The 27,101-nt window shown below is 44.1% G+C and overlaps 1 protein-coding gene across 1 annotated transcript in view; it reads left to right on the plus strand.

Moving 5' to 3' along the window:
- The first annotated feature begins 3,963 nt into the window (after positions 1–3,963).
- AP1G2 (adaptor related protein complex 1 subunit gamma 2) overlaps positions 3,964–27,101 on the plus strand; it is a 28,104-nt gene continuing 4,966 nt past the window's right edge. Inside the window, exons 1-18 of the mRNA XM_026719506.2 lie at positions 3,964–4,144; positions 7,346–7,550; positions 8,447–8,571; positions 9,842–9,983; positions 10,202–10,298; positions 11,206–11,282; positions 12,106–12,201; positions 13,922–14,002; positions 15,636–15,734; positions 16,047–16,102; positions 17,722–17,835; positions 17,918–18,058; positions 18,169–18,223; positions 18,453–18,575; positions 21,250–21,339; positions 22,884–23,014; positions 24,238–24,342; positions 26,145–26,295. Coding sequence (XP_026575291.1) covers positions 7,347–7,550; positions 8,447–8,571; positions 9,842–9,983; positions 10,202–10,298; positions 11,206–11,282; positions 12,106–12,201; positions 13,922–14,002; positions 15,636–15,734; positions 16,047–16,102; positions 17,722–17,835; positions 17,918–18,058; positions 18,169–18,223; positions 18,453–18,575; positions 21,250–21,339; positions 22,884–23,014; positions 24,238–24,342; positions 26,145–26,295 — 1,887 coding nt within the window. The 5' untranslated portion in view covers positions 3,964–4,144; position 7,346. The remainder of the gene's footprint in view (positions 4,145–7,345; positions 7,551–8,446; positions 8,572–9,841; positions 9,984–10,201; positions 10,299–11,205; positions 11,283–12,105; positions 12,202–13,921; positions 14,003–15,635; positions 15,735–16,046; positions 16,103–17,721; positions 17,836–17,917; positions 18,059–18,168; positions 18,224–18,452; positions 18,576–21,249; positions 21,340–22,883; positions 23,015–24,237; positions 24,343–26,144; positions 26,296–27,101) is intronic.

The following is a 27,101-nucleotide window of genomic DNA, read 5'->3' on the forward strand; positions in this document are numbered from 1 at the left end:
GCAGGGAGCGGGAGGGATTCCAGGTAACGGCGGAAGTGAAAATTATGAACGGGTAAAAAAGTCATTTTTAAGGCAATCAGTGCTATGCTTGCACATGTGTAAGTGTGTGAGTGTGCAGAGTGTGTAAAAGCATACAATCAGGAACTATCTCTCTTGGGCTACAAACTATCATCCGACCTTCCACATGACTAAACCATGAACAAATTTAAGCTTAGTTTAACAGTCTCCTCCTGTGTCTTTATTCTGCCCAATATTTGTGGTTCAGCTAAGCACATTTGTTGAAACCACTGTGTAATTGGAAAGAGGGGCATAAAAGTAAAAAAAGTATGTGTAATTTACATCCCTGCCCACCCCTTTTTTAAAAACTTGGGGTTCCTTTGAAGGGAACTTTGAACTTCCCCTGAATCTAGTCAGTCCAGATTCGGAAAAGTAGCGTGTTTGGGCCGTTGAAGTATCCTTAGTTAGCAATTGCCTCGCTTAGCAACCATTTGCAGTTATGACAAATAAAATGGAAGAGGGGCAGGTCAAATAACCCACGGAGGGCAGCCAAGAGCTCCAGAAAACTCAACTCTTTGTTGCTGTCTAGGGTTTGGTTCGGAAAAGTAGCAGCCCTGACCTAACAGCCGGCAGAAGAAAGTTCGTATAAAAATTGGAAGGCAATTCTGATTTGCCCCAAGCGTGCATTGTCCTGCTGTAATCTTTGGGTGAGAGGAAAATGGAAAAGGAGAAGGAAGGAAGGAAGGAAGGAAGGAAGGAAGGAAGGAAGGAAGGAAGGAGAAGAAGAAAAATAATTGAGGGAAGAAAGGAAGGAATTGGAGAGGGAGAGAGGGAAGGAAATAGGGGAAGGAGAGAAGGAAAAGAAAGGGAAGAAAATGGAGGGAAGGAATCGGGAGGGAGAGCAAAGGAAGGAATCAGGGAGGGAGAGAAGGAAAAGAAAAGGAATAAAATTGAGGGAGGGAAGGAAGGAATCGGAGGGAGAGAAGGAAGGAAGGAATCAGGGGAGGAGAGAGAAGGAAAGGGGAAGAAAATTGAGGGAGAGAATGAAGGAATTGGGGAGGGAGAGAGAAGGAAGGAAGGAATTGGAATGAAGGACAGGGAGGGAGAAGGAAGGAGGGGAGAGAAGGAAAAGGGAATAAAATTGAGGGAGGGAAGGAAGGAATCAGAGAGGGAGAAAGAAGGAAGGAAAGAGGGAGGGAGAAAAGGAAGGAATGAATCAGGGAAGGATTCTACTTGTTGCAGAATACCTTATGCCACCAGACTCGAAATTCTAGACCTAGAAAACCTACAACTACGCCGCCTTCGGTCCGATCTAAGTATAGTATATAAAATCATACATTGCAATGTCCTACCTGCAAAGGAATACTTCAGCTTTAACCATAACAACACAAATGATACAAACTCAAGGTTAACCGCACCAAACTTGATTGCAGGAAATACGACTTCAGCAACCGAGTGGAATACTCTACCTGACTCTGTGGTTTCTTCCCCAAACCCCAAAAACTTTAACCTTAGACTGTCTACTATTGACCGTGTCACCCCTTTCCTAAGTGGTCTGTAGGGGGCGTGCATAAGCGCACCAATGTGCCTACCGTCCCTGTCCTATTTTTTTCTTTTTCTTATATGTATACATTTCATGTATTCATAACCATGTTTATACTTATACCTGTTATCTTATAATCGCTTGACAAAAATAAATCAATAAATTTCCGCTCTTTAAACGCACCTATGGAAACAGTGTACTGACACCGGAAACTAAGCAAGTGGTTCAGTCAATTCTGTGATTTTATATATCTATGGTAATGTGAAGCTTCGAGAGGAAAGGCCTTCGCCCAAGAAAGACGATTTCCGGATGGCGACGCTCTAGCCGTTTTGTCGATCGTGATCAGAAAGTTTTACTGCCCCCTGCCGCTTGTTTTAGTTTTTATTTTACTTCTCTGGGTTCTCCCTGCTGTAACAGGCAACGGTTCTTGGCTAAGGATGATGGATTCTGTAATCCAGAAAATATTTTGGAGGCCGCCGCCAGATTGGGTGAAGCTGTGAGACGGCCAGCTTTGCAGACCCGAGATTTCATTGATCATCCTCAGCTTTCCCTTCTGGGACACGTGCAGAAAAATGGAACTGCCCAGCATGTCTGAATTTACCGACTTCCTACATTCCTGCAGAAATAATCAGTAGAGGGAATTGGCAAAAATCAGTAATTTGCATCAGGCTGGCTTTAAGGTTGGAGCTGGCTTTAAAGAATTGCACGATACATAAAGAAAAAAATAGTAGGAATAAAACATAAAATAAAATTGCTAGCAAAATAGGTATGACGTCTGGATCTGGGTGCAAACTCACTTATCTTTCTGCGATCCAGTTTTCTTCAGGTAAAATATTTTCTGCACGGGGATTTTGGCTAAAACCGTTGGAAGGTGTTTTTTTTTCATTGACTGTACCACTACGATAACTCAGAGTTTTCCACCTTTGACAAAGTTAAGATGTGTTGGTTTCAATTTCCAGAATTCTCCAGCCAGCGTGCTGGTGGGAAGCACTGCAGTTTGTGATATTGGTATTATTGTTATCATAGCTATTACTACTTTTGCTTTTCTTAGTTTGATAGGAGAGGTGTGTGTGTGTGTGAGAGAGAGAGAGAGAGATTGTTTTAGATTGATAGATTTGTATAGACAGAACGAATAGAGATAGATAGATAGATAGATAGATAGATAGATAGATAGATAGATAGATAGATAGATAGATAGATAGATACTTTAGATAGATAGGAAGACAGACGAGTGCAGTACCGCAAGCTACTTCTGCAGCCAGTTGCCTAGATGATGGGTAGGTGGGTAGGTAGATAGACAGACAGAAGACAGACAGACAGACAGACAGACAGATACCATAGATAGATAGAAGACAGACACATAGACCAACATCTAGACAGATATAGATAGGTAGGTAGGTAGGTAGGTAGGTAGGTAGGTAGATAGATAGATAGATAGATAGATAGATAGATAGATAGATAGATAGATAGATAGATAGATAGATACTGTAGATAGATAGGAAGATAGATGATGGGTAGGTGGGTAGATAGATAGACAAACATCTAGACAGACAGACAGATAATACATAGATGTTACATAGACAATAGACACTGCAGACAGACAGACAGACAGATAGATACCATAGATAGATTGGAAGATAGATGATGGGTCGGTGGGTATGTAGATAGATAGATAAATAGATGGATGGATGGATGGATGATACATAGATGATAGATGGACAGACAGATAGATAGATTTAGGTTGATAGATTTGTATACACAGACAGATAGACAGACAGACAGACAACTATTAGAATTTTGCCTGGCAAGACCAAGCTCTAATTTTACTCCCCCATACCCAATACTTAAACATTATCCTTCACCATAACCACAGATTATAAGGCAGCTAAAATCATATAAAGCGAGACAGATAGGAATATAAAGCGAGTGAATAAATGCATTATGACAGTGGAGTCCTCTGGGTTCTCTGAGCTTGGCTGTTTTCTTGCAGATATTTCATGACCCAACTCTGGAACATCATCAGTGTAATTATCATTATTTTGCTTAGCAACTGTAAAAATGGGTATAATTGGGAGGTGGGCTCCAAAATGCACCCACAACCCACTGTCAACTCATAGTGACCACATACATTTTCTCCAGAATAGTCTGTCCCTAACCACTTGTCTTTAGTTAATTGATATTTACCTATTTTCTTTGGTACAGAAGACCTGAGGTGGCTGGCAAATCTTCCTTTCCATGTTATCCCATACGTCAATTGTGCTAGGAATGGCTATAAAGCAGTTTAAATATCTATAAACTTGACAGCTTGAAGATGGATGGACTTCAACTCCCAGAATTCTCCAGTCCACCCATTTTCAAGTCGCTGAGCTTTAAAAAGGCATAAGAGACTCCTCCCTTACATGTCATGCATCCTTTGTCCAACAGAGGGCACCCAGGGCCATGCTATCTCACCAAACTCAGGTGAGCTCACCTGCCTGGCTACCTGTCCGGAACTGTGAGAAAGTTGACTGGGATCCGAAGGAGAGGCAGAAAGAGGAGGATTCCAGCTGCTGGTTTTCTGCTTTCCCAGGAACGGAAGAAGGCCAAGGAAGTCCTTCTGGACAGGTGAAGGAACATTTGCAGGATAATAAGTAATGAAGAGGGAGAGAGAGAGAGAGAAAGAAGGAGAGAGAGAGAAGGAAAGAGAGAGAGAAAATAAGTTTCAAGAGACACCAGCGTCCAGTGATCTAATCAATCCAATTTGCAAATTAATTTTGCAAAGGCCCTTTTTCAATCGTCTGTTTTCTCAGGATGAGAAAAATGAGAAGGAGGATCCTGGATAGTTTAAAATTGGGTATTGGAGGCCTCAGGTACATTGCAAGGAATGTTTGAATGGGGTGAACGTTCAAGAAGGAGCAGACTTTGAAACCAGAGTCGATCAAGGCGTTTAAGGTTTCACAAAGCAAAGATAATTTCTGAGGCTGGTGCTTAGAAAGTCTTCCGGTTCCCTGGAACAATGAGCGAAGCTGGGCCAAGATCTTTGTGGGAAGAAATAGAATATTTTTGCTGGTGGGTGGGGTGTGTGGGAAGATGCAAAAGTCACAAAGCAAGAAGCAAAAATAAAATAAAAATACAGCATTGTTTGCATGGGGTTCAAATAATAATTACTGTGTTTCTCACAAAATAAACCCGGGCCTTATTTTATTTTTGACCCCCGAAAAAATGGCTAGGCCGTCTTTTGGGGGGTGACTTAATTCCCCCACACTTGCATCCTCGGATGGGCGGGCAGAGACAGCTTGGATGTTGACCTTGGTGTTGGTGGGGCACTTCGTATCGGGAGACCTTTCACCACCATCACTTTCCCTTCTCCCTTGCTGCCGCGGCGTTTAGAGCAATGCCGCGACGTTTGGAGCAGCCCGGTGTGGCCAGCCAGGGCTCCTCCCTGCAACCGGGGCCCGGCGGAGACACTCGGCTTCAGGCGCTCCTGTCGCCACCTTCGCTTTCCCTTTGAAGGTAAAGCCAATTATTTTAAAAACAATGCCCTACTACAACAAAGCCTCCCCTGCCTGAGAGGGGGTTGGCAGCCCAACCCCACGTGGGGAGGCGAATCTCCTGGGGCCGCAGCGCTGGGTCGGCCCACCCTGGGAGAAGCATCCAGCCGCCATCCCTGTCTGGCGCTGGGCAGAGCGCAAGAGCTTCGCCTGGGGCGCCCAGTGCAGCTGACAGGCGGGCCCTCCTTCCCGGCAGCAGAGCTCTCACCAAGGCAGCGAGTGCCTTCCGCTGGACCCTCTTCTCATCCCGCCAGAGCCGTGCGGGCTGGGCAGAGCCGAGAAAGCAAGCCGCGGGTGCGCGCCCGCCTGCCAAGCAAAAGAGCCGGGCCTACCTGAGCTTGGCTTCCTTCCCAAGTCCCTCCAGCGTGAACCCGAAGGGGCCACCGGGAGAGGCTGCCCGAGGCAATGATACCGCCCACCCATCCGCGGCCCTGGCGGGATGAGCGGAGGGTCCAGCGGGGAGGTGCTCACTGCCTTGGCAAGAGCTCCGCCACCAGGCAGGAGGGCCTGCCTGTCAGCTGCGCTGGGCACTCCAGGCGAAGCTCTTTGCACTCTGTCCGGCACCAGGCAGGGATGGCGGCTGGGTGCTTCTCCTAAGGTGGGCCGATCCTGCGCTGCGGCCCCGGAAGATTCGCCTCCCCACATGGGGTTGGGCTGCCCTCTCGGGCAGGGGAGGCTTTGTCGTACCGGTAGTAGGGTGTTGTTTTTAAAAGAATTGGTTTTGCCTTTGATGGCGAAGGGAAGGCAGCGACAGGAGCGCCTGAAACCGAGTGTCTCTGCTGGGCTCCGGTTGCAGGGAGGAGCCCTGGCTGGCTGCGTGTGGCTGCGCCAAACGCCGCAGCGTTGCTCTAAACGCCGCAGCAGCAAGGGAAAAGGGAAAGCAACGGTGGAGGAAGGTCTCCTGATACGAAATGCCCCACCAACGCCAAAGTCAACGCAGGCAGCACCATATCCAGGTATGCAACAAAACTACTTCCTAACGGCAAGCCCCCCTCCCGCCATTCCCCCCCATTTCGCATGTTTAATATAGGCCTTAATTTGGGGGGAGGGGCTTAATTTGATTTTATGCCGATAAAACATGCTGGGCCTTCCTATTGGTGGAGGCCGTATTGTTGGAGGAACACAGTAGCCTTGTGTTTCCCTTTAAAGGCAACCCCCAAATCAGCTGTCTGAACCTGGTGAGGTTACGAGAAGGAACCAAAGATACTATCCCAAACCACCTTTTAAAAAATTCTTTAACTGTTTTGATATCTGTCAAGTTCAGTCAAGGATTATGAATTGGTATCCGTGATTTTAGAATGGGGAAATCTGCAGTCTGGCTGGGGAATTCTGGGAATTGAAGTCCGCAAGTCTTAAAAGAAGAGCATGTTCGGTTGTTCACGGACTTCAGTGATGACATTTCATCAATTCAACCAGCCTGTGATTAAAACCTGCCTCTCTCTGTTTAGCCCAAGGTTTTTTTACCTTGTCAACTTTTAAGATGAGTGGACTTCAACTCCCAGAATGGGGAGAACGCTGGGAATTCTGGGGAATTCTGGGAATTGAAGTAAACCAATCTTAAAGTCTGGAGACCCCTGATTTAGTGAAAAGGTCTGGACTTGCCAGGAAGTGCAATGGATTTGCTCAACTAAATTATTTACTTAATTATTAAATCAATCTCATTTGCTGTGTTAGAGCCAGTCACGAAGTAGCAAACCTAAGCTGGGTTCAGCAGTAAGATCCTACCTGTTCCACTATCGGTTCGGTGATCGCGTGCATGTGTGAACTTAACATGCGCTCGTGCAGTTTTCTACACACCACCTGAACCTTGCAGCGCCAATCAGCTGAGAGGATAAAGAAGAGAAATGCGCGGAGATGGGTGAGAGGGCTGATCCTCTCAGCTGATCGTAGGAGGCTTTTTTTTTTTTTTACTACCAGTTCGGTTGAACCAGGCCAAACCGGTAGCATACCACTACTGGTTCAGACGATCTGGTAAACCTTAACTGAGGTTAACCTGAACCAGGTTCGGTGTCGTGAAGCGAAAAGGCTCTGAAAATTAAGACTAAAAGTTTTTTTGTGCGGCTAAAGAGACTCCCCAAATCTCCAAACAGCTCCAAATTCTGCATTTTCTGACTCATGAACCTGAGATTGATGGGTTCGGTCTTAGGTCCTGAGTTCTAAATGTGCGGGGTTTTTTTGGGAATCGCAAGAAAAATACACACCGTGCAAAGTAGACAGGAATTTCCAGCAAATGCTGAGGAATTATTGCCTGTCCCACATTTCCTTTCTCATTTAGGATGTCCGAGGGACCACTCACCTTACCAGTCCTGATCCGGACTATCCGGAGTGCCCGGACGCAGGCGGAAGAACGGGAATTGGTGCAACGAGAAAGCGCCAAAATTAGGAGTGCTTTTCGGGGCGATGAACCCGGGAACCGGGCCTCCAATTTGGCGAAATTGCTGTACATCTATATGTTAGGGTATCCTGCCCACTTCGGACAGGTACGTATAGCTAGTCCTCGACTTACAGTGATCTGTTTTAATGACCGTTCAAAGTAACCACAGCACTGGAAAAAGGGACTTAGGACCGTTTTTCACACTTACGACTGTTGCAGCAGCCCTTCAGTCACGTGATCCAAATTCAGACGATTGGCCACTGACTCACATTTATGACGGTCGCAGCGTCCTGGGGGTCGCACGATCCCCTTTTATGACCTGACAAGCCCAGTCAATGGGGAAGCCAGATTCACATAAAAAAAGCATGTTACAAATTTCACATCTGTAGTGATTCACTTAACAATGGTGGCAAGAAAGGTCGTGAAATGGGGCAAAGACTCATTTAACAACTGTCTCATTTACCACCAGAAATTTGGGGTTCATTTATAGTCATAAATTGTAATTTTGTAAGAATTCAGTAAAGCATCCCTTTATAAATACATTAAATTCTTTTAATGACCGCATAATCTCTTGCGGGGTGGAGTCTGGGCAACTGGATGGAGCTGAGTGTTTACTGGCCAGATGCCCTTCTTGTCTCCAATGCGGAGGTTTGTTCAGCAGATATATTCTCAGTGTGCGCAGAGAGAAAATGTTCTGCTTCTACATAGGATTGAACTCATAGCCTCCTAATTGTGAGGCGAGAGCTCCACCTCTAGGCCACTGCACTACATGTTTATAGATATTATTAAATGCATGCATTAAATCTGCAGCTGTCTCCGTTATTAAAGAGCAAAAAATTTAACCTTTTGGTTTTGGATAGGTTAAGCATAAAAATATCGCCCTTCCTTAGCTGCCATTTTGGAAAGCGCCATTTTGATTTCCCACCATGCCCCTAAATAAGCGCCGCTGCAAAGCATTGTGGGGAAAAAGAAGTAAGCCCTCTTCTTCCTGTCGCAACCCAGATGGAGTGCCTGAAACTCATCGCCTCTACCCGACTCCATGAGAAGCGGATTGGCTACCTCGGGGCTGCCCTCCTATTGGACGAGAAGCAGGACACTCACCTTCTCCTGACCAATAGCATCAAGAAGTGAGGGGGGGGGGCATGTCCAATCTTGGGGTGCCTCCCATTTCCTTAAAGTGCTTGAGATCAGATCTGAGATCTCAAAATCGATCCCTGGGATGGATTAAAATGGGTGGGATATCGAAAGCGGAAGGGATTCAGGTGGATTTCTGCAGGAGATTTGCAGGATCTGAAAGGGGATTTGGGTGAATGGAACCCTGCAATCCCGCTTAGCTGCCATGTAGATCCTTGCTTCTGGCTTGAGGGGCCATCGCAATTTGTCAGCCTTGTGGGTTGGGCAAACCCAGCTTCTAATGGGGGTTAACTGGTGGTTTAGTGGAACTGGGTTTGAGGGACTCAGAAACAGGGGTGTCTGCAGGATGTGGTCAAAAAAGTCAAAATGGCAGTGATGATGCAATCAAAGCTCCACCTCTGCCTGGTTGCTGGGTGGGTGTGGCCTAATTACCCTCCTGGACCACCCTGGACTGGGAACAAATATAGGCCCAGGGGGGCTGTTTTTGCCCTCCCCGGTCTCTGGAGACTCTCTGGAGGCCGGAATGGCTTCCGGAACTTCCGGGAGGCCTGTTTTTCATCCAGGTTCGCCAAACTGGCAATAAAATTAATAGCCGGTTCGCTTGAACTGGTGTGAATCGGTAGCAGCCCCACCCCTGCCTATGTTTTGATGTGTGTGCGGGGGCGGGGGGAGAGTGGGCAACCATCAGACCTTCAGAATGGAATTCTAAGTGGCCTTGGGAGGTGGGGGGGGTCCATTGTAACTTTGAACAGTCACTAAGTGACCGGCTGTATGTCAAGGAGTGCATGTAGATATAGTTAATGATAGATGATAGCAAGATGATGGATGGATGGATAGATAGTTAGATTATAAAATAGATGATAGATAGATAGATAGATAGATAGATAGATAGATAGATAGATAGATAGATAAATAGATGATAGATAGATAGATGATAGATAGATAAATAGATAGATAGATAATTAGATGATAGATGATAAGATAGATGATAGTTGGATGATAGATGATAAGATAGATGGTAGGCAGACAGACAGACAGACAGATAGATGATAGATAGATGATAGATATATAGATAGATAATTAGATGATAGATGATAAGATAGATGATAGGTAGGTAGACAGACAGACAGACAGACAGATAGATAGATAGCAAAATTAGATAGATTAGCAAAATTAGATAGCAAAAGCTAAGAATAAGGAGCGGTGTGTGGAAGATGAGATTTCTTATATGCGTCTTTCCCTCCTTCTCTCCTTACCTGCCAGTGACCTGCTGCATAGCAACACCTGGGTGCAAGGATTGGCCCTCAGCACCCTGGGTTCGCTCGGCTCTGCAGCCATGCTGCAGGATTTGGCCCTGGAAGTACAGCAGCTGGCAAAAACAGGGCAGCTCACCGTGCGAAGGAAGGTGAGATGCCGCGGATTCGCCATACAGCTAGTCCTCAAGTTACATTTCATTTAGTATACTGTCATATAAGAAGCAGCAAAAGTCAGGTACGGGGCTAGAAAGCATAGACACAGGTAGAGAGTTCAGAGTCTCTTCTCACATTTATATTATGAATATATTATAAAGCATATAAACTTAGATCATAATAATTCCTGTTTATGAACCCTCTGTGTTTCTAGGCCGTGGTCTGTGCTGTACATATCACCCGGAAAGTACCCTCTTTAATTGATATGTTCACACCACTGGGAGAGCAGCTGTTGAATGAACAAATTCATGGTGAGTGGGCTGGTTTTTGAGTCGGAGGTCGGCGGGAAAAATTGGTGAGTTGCGCTATTCCAGAGATCCATCAGTTACCTGCATCAAGAAGTAAACATGCAAATTCGTTTCATCGCTGAAGGGTGAAATAGAAAGACTAGGAAAAATCTTATGAGAAAGATTGAGAAACAGTTTAGGCAAAAGATCAAGCATAGATTCTGGAATAGAATGAGAAATAGTTATGGGAAAGAATGAGAAACGGTTATGGAAAAGATCGTGAAAAGCGTAGGGAAAATGATCGAGAAAAAGTTAGAGAAAAAAAATCAAGAGAAAGATTGAAAAAAATTGAGACATAGAAGAAAATTGAGAAAAGATTAGAGAAAAGACAAAAAATGATTAGGAAAAAGATCAAGAAAAGGTTAGGGAAAACAGATTTACAGAGTTGGAAGGGACCTTGTAGGTCAAATAGTCCAACCCCGCCACCCAAGCAGAAAAAAGATCAGGGAAAAGAGAGAGAAGATTTAGAAAAGCTTAGAGAACAGATCTAAAAAAAGATGAAAAGTAGAGAACAGATCTAAAAAAAAAGGATGAAAAGATTGAGAAATGGTTATGTAAAAGACCAGGTAAAGGTCTGGGAAAAGATAGGGAAAAAAATGAAAAGATTGAGAAAAGGTTAGGAAAAAGATCAGGAAAGGTTTAAGAAAAAGATCAGGAAAAGTTTAGGAAAAAGATCAAGAAAAAGATAAAAGTTTGAGAAAAGGTTAGGGGCCTGGGGAACGTTTAGGAAAAAGATCAAGAAAAGGTTAGGGAAAAGAGGGAGAAAAGGCTAGGATGGGAATCAGGAATGAAGGGAAGAAACCGAGCGATTGGGAAGAACAATTGAATGAGACTTTAACACTCAAATATGAGCAGTCTAATTTTTTTCCAGGCATCCTGCACAGCACCATTATGTTAATCGCGGAGATGTGTGAAAAAAGCTCGCAGGCCCTTGAACATTTCTCTAAGGTAATAGCAGATAATAACAGAATCACGGAGTTGGAAAGGGCCTTGGAGGTCATCTAGTCCAACCCCTGCCCCTTCTCAAGCTGGAGACCCTTTCTGGCAAGAGGCTGTCCAGTCTCTTCTTTAAAGCCTCCGGTGGAAGCTATCGACGGAATGCACCCAGCAGGCCTGTCCCAAAGGTGCTTTATTTTCAAGCTCCTCATCCCAAGAAGCTTCTCCAGTTCTGACTGAATGGTGGGGAACGGAAGGATTTATCCTCCTTGCAGATAGCTGGTCATTTGCATCCTTTTTAGAAAGCTGTCGAGGCCACTTGGAGGTTTGCCTTGTGTCCTCAGGGTCACCCGAGTGGTGCAAATGAGTGTGGAGCCTTCTTGGAACGGGTGAAAAGACTGTGTGGTACACGGGAGACAAACGATGGTGTATCCACCCCCCTCTGTTGAAAGAAGGGTGTTCGGTTTTGACCTAGGTGGCCTCTTCAACCTCTCTTTCAAACCAGTGTCCAAAATATGGACTTTGCTGTGGCCTTTGTCTTTTAAGCGTCCAAAATATGGACTTTGCTGTGGCCTTTGTCTTTTAAATGCAGATGGACTGCTGAATCCTGATGGGTCTCTTCTATGTTGCACCATCATGCAGTTATGAAGTGGCTGTTCTGTTTCCCCGATGTACAGATCTGCCCGTGGGGTTGGGCTGCCTATGCCACGTTGCTCCATAGACATTTCCGGCACGTGGGAGGTCCCTGGCTGTGGACCATGGGATCCAAGACCTGCGGAAACACCCTCCCTTGGGAAGGACCTCACTGTCTCCTTCTCTTTATTGTCCTCTGCAGTTTGTTCCTCATCTGGCCGGAGTGTTGCGCAATCTGGTGGTGGCTGGATATTGTCCGAATAACACAATTGCGGGCATCAGTGAACCTTTCCTCCAGGTAGGAAGGAGATAGCCGGAACACAGGTAGTCCTTGACTTACAACCAGCATTCAGCCCAACACTTGTGTCATTTATGCCGTTGTGACTTTGCCCAGTCACTAAATGAACTGTCGAGGATTACCTGCAACACAATGGGGAGGACCTTGGAGGTCTTCTAGTCTAACCTCCCTGCTCGTGCAGAAAACCCTATGTACCCTTCCATACAAATGATTGTCTGATCTCTTCTTAAAAACTTCCAGTGTTGGAGCACCCAAAACGTCTAGTGGCAGGTTGTTCCACTGATTAATGGTTCTCACTGTCAGGAAATTCCCTCTTATTTCTAGGTTGCTCCTCTCCTTGGTTGGTGTCCATCCGTTGCTTCTTGTCCTGCCTTCCAGGCGCTTTGGAGAATAGGTTGACCCTTCCAATCATTTATTTCATTAAACTAGACATACCCAGTTCCTGCGACCGTTCTTCGTATGTTTTAGCCTCCAGCCCCTTAATCATCTTGGTTGCTCTTCTCTGCACGCTTTCTAGATGAGAGGTGTCAAACTCAATGTCATTGAGGGCCGCCTCAGGGTTGTGTTTGATCTCAGGGGGCGTGGCCACCTTGACGTCTCTCATCAAGGCTCCGTTTTCGTCTGCGACGGCCCCCTGCACCCCTCTGCCGGTGAAAATGGAGCCTGGGGGTGCACTGTACATGGCCCTCCAGGGCTGTTTTCAGCCATTACAGCCTCCTGCAGCAGTCTGCCCACGAAAATGGCGCTCGGTCAGGCTGGCAGAAGGCTGCAGGAGGTTATCGCGGCTGAAAACACAGCCTGGGAAGGCTGAACGCGGCCCTCCCGAGCTCCGTTTTTGCTGGCAGAGGCACCGCAGGCCGGTCGGTCGCTGTTTCCAGGATGTCCCAACGGGCCAGATCTAAGCAGCCCATGGGCCAGATCCGGCTGAGGGAGCCTTGAGTTTGACATCCGTGTTCTAGAGTCTCAACATCTTTTTTTATATCATGGAGACCAAAACTGAGGTCTGGCTCGGCCTGCAGGGGTGTAGGCTGGTCTTCAGGCCCCAAGATTTGGCATTGGGGCTGGAGCTGTGCACAAGTGACCAAGCTGCTTCACAGTCAGATTAAACATGTTTGTAAAGAATTACCGTGTTTCCCCGGAAATAAGACCCTGTCTTATATTCTTTTTTTGCCACCCGAAAAGGCAGCAGGTCTTATTTTCGGGGGTGTCATCCACTGACTAACCTTACTTGCGTGCGTCACCCCTGGCCTCCTTTTCGCTGTCGGAGGCCTTCAGGAACTTCTTCTGTGGCCGGCAACGCTTTCCTGAAGGCCTCTGCAGCTGATAACAGCTGATAATTCTGAATCTATCCGGAGCTCCGGAGGCCTTCAGGAAAGCCTTGCCAGCCTTTACTGGCTGCAGAAGAAATGGGCCAGCCAGGCAGGTGTCGGGGTGTGTGAGGCCTGGCTACAACTGTCCAAAAGTAAGTAGTAGGGTAGCTCCATTCCCCCCTCAATCCCCTCCCAGCTTAATTTTTACCCGTCCACCCTGGTGTGGATGGGATCTTATTTTGTGGGTAGGGCTTATATTGGGCGCATGTGTAAAAACCAAGCTAGGATTTACTTTCAGGGTAGGTCACATTTTGGGGGAAACAGGGTTGTAAGTTCTCCATCCAAGCTGCAAAAACTTGCCATCACACCTTTCTTGTCCCCCCTTTCTCTCTCTCTTTCTCTCTCCAAAGGTTCAGCTCCTCCGGCTACTACGGATTTTAGGACAAGACAACCCAGAGGCCAGTGACGCCATGAACGACTCCTTGGCACAGGTCAGTGGGAAGAGGATGTTTGGGAAGGACAGGCCGGGTTGAAGAACTTGAAGGTTAGCTCAGGAACACATGAAGGGAGCGGAGAAAATATTCCATCTTTAGCCCTCGTCGCGTTACTGAAACTCTTAGGATGTGGAAATCCTCTGAAGACATTATTTATAACTGTGTACTTCGGAAGAAGCGCAAAAGGATAAAATTCTTATTAGAAAAGGAAAAATGCAAAGGGACAAAATTGTTAAAGATGGAAAAATGTGGAATAATAAGGGCCAGAGTGGCCAATGAATGAAGGCATCAGGCTAGAAAGTAGGAAACAAGAAAGTTGGCCGGGTGACTTTGAGCCAATCACCAGGAAATGGTGAGTTCTAGTCCCACCTGAGACATGAAAGCCGGGTGGGTGCCTTTGAGCCAATCACCAGGAGACGGTGAGTTCTCGTCCCACCTTAGGCATGAAAGCTGACTGGATAATTTTGGGCCAATCCCTTTCTCTCAACCCAGCCCACCTCACAGGGTTGTTGTTGTGAGAAAAATAGGAGGAGGTAAGTGTGTTGGATATGTTTACCTCCTTGAGTTATTGGTAAACATTAATAAAGCTGAGATAGATTAGATGGATGGATGGATGGATGGATGGATAGATAGATAAATAGATAGAATTAAGTAGGTAGATTAATGACAGATAATTAGATAGGCAGGTAGGTAGGTGGATGGATGGATGGATGGATGGATGGATGGATGGATAGATAGATAGATAGATAGATAGATAGATAGACAGACAGACAGACAGAATTAAGTAAGTAGGTAGATAAATGACAGATAATTAGATAGACAAGTAGGTAGGTGGATGGATGGATGGATGGATGGATAGATAGATAGATAAATAGATAGAATTAAGTAAGTAGGTAGATTAATGACAGATAATTAGATAGGCAGGTAGGTAGGTGGGTGGATGAATGGATGGATGGATAAATAGATAGATAGATAAATAGATAGAATTAAGTAAGTAGGTAGATTAATGACAGATAATTAGATAGGCAGGTAGGTAGGTGGATGGATGGATGGATGGATGGATGGATGGATGGATGGATGGATAGATAGATACATAGATAGAATTAAGTAAGTAGGTAGATTAATGACAATTAGATAGGCAGGTAGGTAGGTGGATAGATGGATGGATGATAATTGGTTGGATAGATAGATAGATAGATAGATAGATAGATAGATAGATAGATAGACAGAATTAAGTAAGTAGGTAGATAAATGACAGATAATTAGATAGGCAAGTAGGTAGGTGGATGGATGGATGGATGGATGGATGATAATTGGTTGGATGGATGGATGGATAGATAGATAGATAGATAGATAGATAGATAGATAGATAGATAGATAGATAGATACCGGCAGATAGATATAGATAGATGAGATGATTATTAAAAAAGGAAAATGCAAAGAATTTTATTATTTTTAAAAAGTAAAAATGCAAAGTTATAAAAATATTTTTTTAAAGAAAAATGCCAAATAAAATTATTCTTTGAAAAAAGTAAGAATGCAAAGCAATGAAATTATTACTATTTTTAAAAAGGAAGAACATAGATGAAAGAGTTTTGGAGGGTGATGTTTTCTGTCTTCCTTCACCCAGGTGGCAACCAACACCGAAACATCACGAAACGTGGGCAACGCCATCTTGTATGAAACGGTGCTGACAATCATGGGGATAAAGTCTACCAGTGGACTGCGGGTACCGTAAAATTGCACAATGCACAATGCAAACGTTAGTGTTTGATTTAAACTAGCATTTCTCTCTTTAGCTTAGCTGGCTAAACTCAGATCAAGGTTTGTAAGCATCGCCACGTGTTGCAAGGATTGTAAGCTTCTTCAAACCCCAGATTCCCTTTGATTTTTTAGCATCTCCTTCCTAGAATCATGAGTCGGGTAGTTCCACAAACCATCCTTGACTCAAATCCGCTTTCCTAATCCTGCCTGTACGTGAGATTCATTTTAAGAAGTAAAGGAAATTCTTGATTTTTTTTTTTTCCCCTCCCATGTGTAGGTTCTGGCGATAAATATCCTTGGGCGGTTTCTCCTTAACAAGGATAGGAATATCAGGTAAAAAGAAAAGAAAACCAGAATTTAAATCCAGATGGGATAAATCTATTCAGGTCGGGTGGATTAAAAGCCTTCCTGTTTATCTGAATGGAACCTTAGGGAGAATAAGAGGCAAGCACCCTATTCTGTGTTCTCCAAATTTGGCATTTTTTTCAAAAAATGGAAGTATTTTCCTAGCAAAACAAAAGAAAAGGATAGATGGATGGATGGAGCAAGGAAGGAAAGAAGGGAGGAGAAAGAGAGAGAGGAAAGAAGGAAGGAAGGAGAGGTAGAAGGAAGAAATAAATAAATAAAAGAAAAATGGAATGAAAAGGGGAAAAGGAAATGGGAGGGAGGAGATAAAGAAAAGTCATGTAGAAAGAAGAAAGAAAAGTTATAAAAATGGAAGGAAGGATGGAAAAGAGGTAGAAGGAAGCAAGAAAAGAAAGAATGGAAGGAAGGAAAGAAAGGAAAAGAAAAAAGAAAGGGAGGATGAAGTAAGGAAAAGAGGGACAGAAGGAAGGAAGAAAAGAAATAAGAAACGGACAAAAGAGAAAAACGCAGGAGGAGAGATGGAAAGGAAGAAATAAATAAAAGAAAAATGGAAGGAAGGAAGGAAAAGAGATAGCAAGAAGGTTACTAATTTAACCCCAGTGATTCACTGAACAATGGTAGCCAGGAAGGTAGGAAGGAAGGAAGGAAGGAAGGAAGGAGGGAGGGAGGAAGAGAGGGAAGGAAGGAAACAAGGGAATTAGGAAGAAAGGGGGGAGGGAATGAATAAGGAAGGAAGAAGGGAAGGAAATATGGGATTTAGGAAGGAGGGAGGGAGGGAGGGAGGGAGGGACCAAAGGAAGGAAGGTTAGACCAAAGAGGGGGAAAACACAGCTACTCAGCACTTTAGATCCTTGAATTAACAAAACACAATTCTTGTTATGGGAACCCAAACAAAATTAAACATTGTTATAATTAAACATTGTTTAGATAGAGGTTAGATGGTGGTCTATCAAGGACATTGTAGCTGGGGTTCCCTGTATTAGTTGAAGGGAGCTATCTATAAATCTTTCTCAAACTTAGCAAGTTTAAGACTGTGGACTTCGTTTCCCAGAATCCCCCGGCCAGCAAAGTAAAGCTGGCTGGGGAATTCTGGGAGATGAAGTCCACAAGTCTTAAAAGCTGCCAGGGTTGAAAAATGATGGATCACATGACCCCTCTCAGCCAGGATATTCACCCAATAGTCATTGGCTTTTGAAAGGGTGGGCGGGACTATTTGAAGCCCCACCCCCTTTTACATGTAGACAGACCAGGTAGTCCTCCACTTACGACAAGAATCGGGACCCAGGTTTCCATTGCTAAGCCAGGCAGTTAAATGAGTAGCGCCTAATTTGATGAGCTTTATGCTATCGTTATTAAGTGAATCACACAGTCATTAAGCAAATCTGGCTTCTGCCGTTGACTTCGCTTGCTTAAAGCGGTGGTTATTAAACAAATATGGCTGTCATTAAGCAAACACCACCGTTGTTAAGCAAATCCGTTTTAGCGAATGGGCATTTTTTTGCCCCGAATTCCACCAGGGGGCAGTAGAGGAAATAAGATTTAATTCCGCTTGATCCAATTAACATTTTAATCGGTGGGATGTTTAGATACGTGGCCCTCACGTCGCTCCAGAAATTGTTGCAAACGGAAAACAACGCTGTCCAGAGACATCGAACCACCGTCCTCGGTTGTCTGAAGGATCCTGACTCGACAGTGAAGAGGTGAGCCGAAGACTGGAAGATGGGAGAAGGCTCTAATTTTGATAAATAGAGGACCGTAATTCTGATTATTTTTGCTCTGTAGGAGAGCCCTTCAGCTGAGTTTATCCCTGATCAACCACACTAACATTCGCACAACCACTAAGGAATTGCTGGCCTTCATGGAAAGCAGCACGCCAGATCTGAAGTCGGAGTGCGCTTCCGGACTGTTCCTGGCTGCTGAGAAGTGAGTCATTCCACCATTGCCTGCAAGAGGGCGATAGAGAGCAGGATGAACATTTTCAGCTCTGTAGACATCTTACAAGCTCTCTCTTATCTTTTGACTCCCTTACCTAGTTTCGCGCCCAACAAACGGTGGCACATCGATACCATTCTTCAGATTCTGATCATGGTGAGAGCACAGATTGATGTTTGGTGTCCACTAGGGGGCAGCAGAGACACAGATAAGTTTAATCTGCTGCTGCCCCCTAGAGGTTGTGTTTTTTAGCGCAGGCAGGGAAGATCTTTTTATGGATCTTCCTTTCGCTCCTCTTCGGGAAAGAGTGATTAAAGTCAGAGTAAGCGAAGAGGACCCTCTGAATGGAGGACAAATGTCAGCTTCCTGGTTCCTTTTTTGGCAGGCAGGCTCGTACATCCGGGATGACGCTGTCCCCAACCTCATCCACCTGATTGGAGGTGCAAAGGAGCTTCATAGCTACGCTGTGCATCAGCTGTACGGCGCAGTGGCTCAAGATATCTCCCAGGTATGTGTCTCTTTCAGTATTTGCATGATGTCCTAAGGCCTAAACCAGGTATGTTAAACTCAAGGCAGGCAGGCCAGACCAAAAACAGGGTACATGGAGGGGGGAGGTCGCCTGTGGCCCCGCCGCACCTGGTTTTGATCAGCAGGGTACTGCAGGAGGTGTCGGTCCCATCTCCCCCACACATACACCTGGCCGACCCGCAGACGACAACTACAATGCTGATCCAGCCCTCCAAAAAAACCAGTTTGACACCCCTGGCTTAAACGGATCCAGCGGCAAAGATTTATCCAAAAAAAAAATTACTACAGTTAGTCCTTGACTTACAACCACAATTCCTGTTGCTAAGTGAGACAATTGTTAAATGAGATTTGCCCTATTTTAGCTCTTTCTTGCCACAATTGTCAAGTGGATCTTAGCAATTATTAAATTACTAGCTCGATAGTTTTGGGGAAGGAAAATGAGGGGGGGGGATTTCTGCCTCTGTCCACCAGGATCCATCGGTATTCATCTGGCTAGCGTCCTGTCAGTGTGTGAGTGAGTTGAGGGCTGTTTGGAAACTGAAACAGTATTTGCTGTGTGAGCAAGAAGGAGACATCAAGGAGCCTGGGCGTGGCTTAGCTCAACTGTTCTGTACTAAAGCTGCTTGGTGCTGTGATACGGAAACTCCTCTCCTCTGCTTGTGTTTTCTGCATTTGGAAGAGATTTCTTTTCAGGTGGGGAAACGGAGTGGAACTCCTTAGCATTAGAGCATCAGAGTGCATTAATATTAATAATATAGGAAATATTATAAATGCTCTGATGGTCATTTGGAAAAATCCTTTCTTTGTGAGCACCTAGAAGCCAAGAAGAACATACATGCCAAATTTCAAGTTTGTAGGCTTTACAGTTCTGGAGATTTTGTGATGATGCGTGAGTGGTATTTCGCTTTTATATATATAGATTTGCACGGTTATTGAGTGAATCGGGCTTCCCCATCGACTTTGCTTGTCAGAAGTTCGCAAAAGGGGATCACGTGACCCCAGGACTCCGCGACTGTCATAAATATGAGTCAATTGGCAAATATCTAAATTTTGATCACGTGACCATGGCATGCTGTAGCGTCATTGTGAAAAACAGTCATAAGTCACTATTTTCAGTGTCGTCGTAACTTTGAACGGTCACTAAACGAATGGGCTTGATATTTTGATATTGGCATTAATATTTTGGTTAGAATCATGGTGATTGACATATTCACCACTGTAGTTTTCAGTAACGGTGCAATCCAGGACAGGAGATCGAAGCGGTGATTATGGGCTGAATCGTGTGCTTCCGGCTGCCATATTGACCTTTTTTTTTACCTCACGTGTCTTTGTTGCAGCATAAAAGGAGCTTGGGATATAAATATTTTAGGAAGTGCTTTAAAACTCCAGATTTAATTGCTTTCAAAGATGCAGACGCCGACAAAGCCTCTCTTCTGGTTTTGCTAACATGGGGCACATTCAGAATCCGTAGAGGAATACAATATTTGGCATTTTCTCCAGCCTTAAAAATTACGTCAAGGGTTTTGCATTAAGCAGAGGGAACAAAGCTGCCGACCGCAGCAGGCCTTGCTTGGAGTAGATCCCACCGGATCATGTGGGGTATCATTTCAGAACAGAAAGATTAGCGCATCCCTGATCTATCCTGGGTAGTCTGGGGCCCAAGACTGAACCCTAAACCAGCCTAAGAACAATACATCACACCTCAAAGAAGTAAAAAAGGGATTATCCCACGGACAACTACAGTTCCACCCGCTGACCACATGGTGGTGTGCTTCAGCATGAGAGAAATTGGGTTATGGCGCCCCCTAGTGTCAGTGGAGAGAAAACTCAACATTTTCCAGCCCAGGATGACCCCATAATCCCTTTGTGGGGGTGGAGTCTGGGCAACTGAATGGAGCTGAGTGTTTACTGGCCGGATGCCCTTCCTGTCACCAAGGCAGAGTTTTGTTCAGAAGATATATTCTCATTGTGTGCCGAGAGAGAGATATCTGCCTCTACCTAGGATCGAATTCACAGCCTCCTGATAGTGAGGTGAAAGCTCCACTTTTACGTTACCACACCACTTATTTATTGGCCCAGGTTGAAAATTAAATATTATACAGATAGTTCTGGACTTATGAGTGGTCCCTTAGTGATTGTTTAATGTTACAACGGAGCTCCCCAGGATACTTACACCCTGCTTCCAATAACGACCGCCGTGGTTGCTTAAGGACCATAGTAGTCACTTAACAATCACTTAATGACAGTCGCAAAAAGGTTCGTCAAATCAGATATGTCATGTGGGTGACCCATTTTATGGCTGTCTTAACTTACAACCATCACTAGCAGGTTCCAACTGGGAACACATCCAATTTTATGACCTTTTGACCACTGTCATTAAGAAAACCACACGGTCATGAAGTGAATCCAGACTTTGCTTGTTGGAAGCTGGCTGAAAAAAAGTCGCAAAAAAAGATCAAGTAAATCCCGGGACACTACAAATACACACCCTGTTGGCAAGTCCAAGAATTGCAATCACATGACGACAGGGACACTGCTAAGGTCATAAGTGCGAGGACTGGTTTGGAGTCACTTTTTTGAGCTAAATGAAGGGCCGTAAATCCGAGGACTACCTGGGTGCGGCATAATAACACTTTGTTTGTGTCCCGTCGCAGCAACCTTTGGTCCAAGTGGCCACCTGGTGCCTTGGCGAATACGGACACTTCCTACTCGACGGGACTTGCAATGAGGTGGAATCGCAGCAGGTGAGGTCTCCAAACTGCGTCAGTGAATATCCGTGACAGGGTAGTTCTGTTCTGTGTTTGGTATTTACATGGTGCCTGTTGTGTGTAGCTTTTTAGATGTATATTGTGTTGGTGTTGATGGCCGGCTATTAAATCGTTGGCTCTTGTTGCTGTCAACTTGTAAAACAACATAATTAACTATGCCTGTTTCCAACGTAATTAACTATGCCTGTTTCCAAGTTGCCATGAGAAAGAGGGCGGGAAGATCTGAAGGAGCATACGGCAAATAAAAGCACGTTCGAAGCTTAGCTCACCAAGTTTGTAACTTAGCCAACGGGGTATTCTGCCCTCAAAAATCCTTTTTTGGAGAATGTGAGTAATGACACCCAACCCATGAATGTGTTTCGTTGAAGAAACCGAAATATGATACACCCAGAGGGGGTGGGGGGAAGACAGGGTCATAGGTAATTGTACGAGGGCTATCCACAAAATAGATTACGTTTTCGTCTGTAGCAAGAAGGGGCGGAGCTAGCGCAGCCATCTTTGGTCTGTGCATCCGCCACTCGGTCTGCATCTAGTCGTGCTAGTGGGAAGTTCGTATCGTTGCCCGTTATTTCACAGCAAACTTTTGAAATGTGTGCTGCAATTGAAAATCCCGCGAGTTGTGAGGTGCGATCAGTGATAAGGTTTCTGTTGGCAAAAAAAACCATATACCGATTGAAATTTTTCGGCAACTGTGTGAAGTGTACGGGGACAACATCATCACTGAAGGTGGAGTGCGCCAATGGTGCATTAAGTTTAAAAATGGCCGAACTAAGGCACTCGAGAAGTCCTGAATGCTTTCAAGTGGGAGGTTTTTCCTCATCTGCCCTACAGCCCTGATCTTGCACCAAGCGAAAGCATTCAGGACTTCTCGAGTGCCGTAGTTCAGCCATTTTTAAACTTAATGCACCATTGGCGCACTCCACCTTCAGTGATGATGTTGTCCCGGTACACTTCACACAGTTGCCGAAAAATTTCAATCGGTTTATGGTTTTTTTGCCAACAGAAACCTTATCACTGATCGCACCTCACAACTTGCGGGATTTTCAATTGCAGCACACATTTCAAAAGTTTGCTGTGAAATAACGGGCAACGATACGAACCTCCCACTAGCACGACTAGATGCAAACTGAGCGGCAGACACGCAGACCAAAGATGGCCACGCTAGCTCCGCCCCTTCTTGCTACAGACGAAAACGTAATCTATTTTGTGGATAGCCCTCGTACGTATCTCAGAGTCGACCTCATACAGGTCATACCGGCATGTTGTTCCTAATAAATCTTTTGAATTTTTTGAAGCTTGGTTCGAGCTTATGATTTAATTAGGGTGATCGGAATCCTGACAGCCACCTTGTGTTGCCAAACCCTCCCTCTTGAGTACTTGATAAACTGAGGGTAAATCAGTCAGTGTTGACTGACGAGAGGCCTGTTTCCCAGGCTTCAATTATTCCCCTGGCTGTTTTTGTCCCTGCTTGGCTAACAATCTTAGTAAGCTGTTGATCCTCATTTTTTTTATCTTCTCAGGTGGACGCTGAGGACGTGCTGAGCTTCCTGGAACGCGTCCTCCAGTCACATCTGTCCCTGCCCTCCACCCGGGCCTACGCCCTCACCGCCCTCATGAAGCTTGGGACGCGACTCCAGGATGCTGACATTAAGTGAGCGCAGGGAAAAAATATATCTTAACATTGATTCCGGACAAGCAGAATTGCTCACGAGGGTTTTCTTTAAAAAGAAAAAAAAACAAAAACATCGTCCGATCAAACCCAGTGTGCAGTTTTGTGGGTTCCTTGTTGTGAGGTGAAGTGATGGCTCACTTAATGGAACCTGCTTAATATGGTTGGAAGTTGTGACGGTTGTAAAATGGGTTGCCCACATGCCTGACCTAATTTTATGACCTTTTTGCGACTGAGTGACCGCTATGCTCATTAAGTGGCTGCCCTGGTCCTTAAGCAACCACCGCAATTATTCAAAACTTTGCGGGTGGGTAGTAAGTACCCTTGGGGAGGTCTGTTGTTAAAAATTGAACGGTTGCTGAGTGACCGTTCATAAGTCAAGGACTACCTGTACAATATTTTCATCCTGGGCCAGAAAATGTGAGTTTTCTCTCCTCTGACACAAGAGGGCACCATCACACCCTTTTTCCTCAGGTGAGATCGCCACCATGTGGGCAGCTGGCAGAATTGCAGCTTCAGTTTCCCAACTGTCAGCAGGACAAATCCTTTTATGATTCTCTCGCCCTTATCCACCTCTCTCATTTTCTGACTCAGAATGGAAAACTTTTAACTCCCATAATCCCCAGCTGGCAGGGGATGATGGGAGTTGAAGGCCAAAGCTGTGATGCCTGCATTGTGAACTGAAAATTGAGGCTGGTTAAAAACCACCTTTTGAGTGTGTTTAAAGTTGTGATAGAGTCTTGTTGTTGCAGGAAATTTGTCTTTCGTGGGCAAATAACAGGCCCTGATAGATGCAGACAGTCCTTAACTTATGACCGATAACTTAGTGATCGTTCAAAGTTACAACAGAATTCCTTAAAGTTTACTTAAGACCTGTATTTGGGAGTTCTAATTGCTGCCAATGTCTTGTGGTCACATGACCGCAATTTGTCGCCTTCCCAGACAAGCAGTCAGTGACGGGAACCGGATTCGCTTAACGACCATGACATCAGTAGCCGTAAAAATTGCTCATATGCTCACTCACTTAATGACTGCATCACTTAGTGACCAAAATACTTGTTTCAATTATGGTTGTAAGTTGAGGACTACCTGAAAACTGCCGAGAAGTCAGGTTTTAGGAGCTGACATATCAAGAGGAATAGAAAAAGAGATAGTAACTTCCTTTTCTCTCATTTTTTTCCCCTCTTCTCTCCCCTAATTCAAAGCCGGATTCGGAGTTTGGTTTCCATTTATTGTAGCTGCCACGATGTGGAACTACAACAGAGAGCTGTGGAATACAACACTCTTTTCCGAAAATATGATCACCTCAGGTACTTGTTAGCTGGTCTAGTCCATCAAAAGCCCAGAGCTCCGCATCCAGTGATTCTTAGTGCGGGGGTTAAACAAAGCCCTAAGTTACTAGACCTCATTGCCTTGCGGGAAAAATTATACTGATGGACAAAAGAAAATGAGGGTTTTTATACTTCTTATAACTATTAACTTTTTGCACTTTTGCATCCTTAGGGCATATCTCATTTCTTCCTGATCCCTCTACTCCTTTCATCCTGAAATCCCTGCCGAACCAAAGCAGCAAACACAATGAGATCTAGAAACCTGATTTATTTTCAAATCAGAAGAGCCCAGTTACCTTAAATCTTTAGTGCATCCCCACCATCCCCACGGGGCGGTGTGGGGCATACAAAAGAGTCTGCCTGATTGCGATTAATATGATTGGCAAATAATATGTTATTTTATTGTTTATGTTTTATATTTTATTTTATAATTCTGTGTTTTATTTTATGTTGTTATTTTACTTTACTATTTTTTCTTAATTTCATTTGATTATTTTACCTTACTATTTTTATTTTACTATTTTTATTTTACATTTTTATATGTTATTTTATTATTTTATTTTATATTTATTTTATTATTTTGATATTTATAGCCCAACAGACCCGACTCAAAACATACAAGATTGCCTAGTTGCAATTAATACAATTGGTAAAGAATATTTTGTTTTATTTTTTGTGTTTTATATTTTATTTTATATTCTGTGTTTTATTTGATGTTATTTTACCTGACTATTTTTTCTTACTTTCATTATTTTACCTTACTATTTTATTTTTTATTTTATATTTCTGTATGTTATTTTACTTTATTATTTTATTTTATATTTATTTAATTTTATTATTTTGATATTTATAGCCCAACTGACAGACTCGAAGCATGCAAGAATCTGCCTGATTGCAATTAATATGATTAATATTTTATTTTTTATGTTTTATATTTTATATCCTATGTTTTATTTGATGTTATTATTTTACTATTTCATTTTATTATTTTTTCTTTATTTTTTATTATTTTATACCTTATTTTATTGTATTTTTTATTTTACATTTATTTAATTTTGTTATCTTTATAGCCCAACTGACACTCAGAGCTAACTGACAGGATGTTAAATTTAATGTCATGAAATAACATTAAACTTAACATATTTCATTTCCTCCCTAGCCTCATAGGCTTTGGATTCAGTTTAAAAAGACGGTCCTCCATTCAAATGATTAAATTCTCCATTTAAAAAGATGGATCCCTTCCATTGAAATCAGCACGGAGACTCTGGGTTAATTTTCTGGTGAATGCTTTGAATTTGAGCAAGAATATAATTATTCTGTTCCCTTCGAGGTGGGTGGACTTCAACTCCCAGAATTCCCCAGCTATACAAGGCAGGCTGGGGGATTCTGGGAGTGAAGTCCACCTATCTTAAAGTACCCAAGGTTGAGAAACACTGCTGTAGAGCAGGGGTCTTTAAGCCTGGCGGACTTCAACTCCCAGAATTCCCCAGCCAGCAAAGAGTATTCTTTTGCCTCATTAAATTTGCTTTGGCTGGGGAATTCTGGGAGTTGAAGTCTAGTCTACCCATCTTAAAGCTGCCACGGTTGAGAAGCGTCGCACCAATAGTTCATACTCTTGATTGATGTCAGCAGATAAAGATCTAGAATAAACCAGCAGCGGGCTGGACTAGAAGACCTCTAAAGTAATTCAGATTATTTGCACCATCCTCCCCACCTTGCCTTATGGACTGAAAAAAAAAATGACATTTTTTCAGGCATTCTGTTTTTCTTTCTGTTTCCAGAGCCTCCATCCTGGAGAAGATGCCCGTGGTGGAAAGAATTGGGGATGGCAAGGAACGCCATGAAACAGACCAGAACGGAAATGAGATTGCTGCTCCAATCATCCTCCAGGGGGAGCCATCCACGGACCCCAAGCCACAAGAACCTAACCAGGTGGGATATGCAGTGCGTAGATTTGGACAGTAGGGGGCAGCAAAGGCCACCAAATCCTTAAAAAGAGATTTAATACAGTAGAAATCGGATTATTCCTATAAGGGATTTAATTTTAATTTTAATTTTCAATTTCTCTTGCCTCTTGATTGCTGGCCAAAATTAAATTGAAGTCCTTGTAAAGGGCAACTGGGAAGATACAAGTAGTCCTCGACTTACAACAGTTCGTTTAGTGACCATTCGAAGTTACAACGGCAAGGAAAAAAGGAACTTACGACCGCTTTTCACACAACTGTTGTAGCCCCCCATGGTTACCTGATCAAAATTCAGATGTTTGGCAACTGACTCATATTTACGACGGTGGCTGTATCCCAGGGTCACGTGATCCCCTTTTGCGACCTTCTGAGGAGCAAAGTCAAGGAGGAAGCCAGATTCACTTAACAACCGTGCTCCTAACTTAACAAATGCAGCAATTCACTTAACAACAGTGGCAAGGAAGGTTGTAAAGCGGGGCAAAATTCACTGAACAAATGTCTCACTTAGCAACAGAAATTTTGGGGCTCCGTTGTTGGTCGTAAGTTGAGGACTACCTAAAGAGCTGCGATTTAGAGCTTTTGCTGACAGCGGTGAAAATATGCTTTAACAAATCTCTTTCTTGGCTACAATCTGGTTTACTGGAGCAAACTGGACTTCAACTCCCAGAGTTCCCCAGCCAGCAATAGGGAATTCTGGGAGTTGAAGTCCACCCTTCTTAAAAATTACTCAGGTTGGGAAACCCTGTTCTACCTTGTTCTTTTTCTTCTATGCAT

The sequence above is a fragment of the Pseudonaja textilis genome, chromosome Z (genome assembly GCF_049901715.1).
Source record: "Pseudonaja textilis isolate UNSWEBS1 chromosome Z, rPseTex1.2, whole genome shotgun sequence".
NCBI classification, from domain to species: Eukaryota; Metazoa; Chordata; class Lepidosauria; order Squamata; family Elapidae; genus Pseudonaja; species Pseudonaja textilis.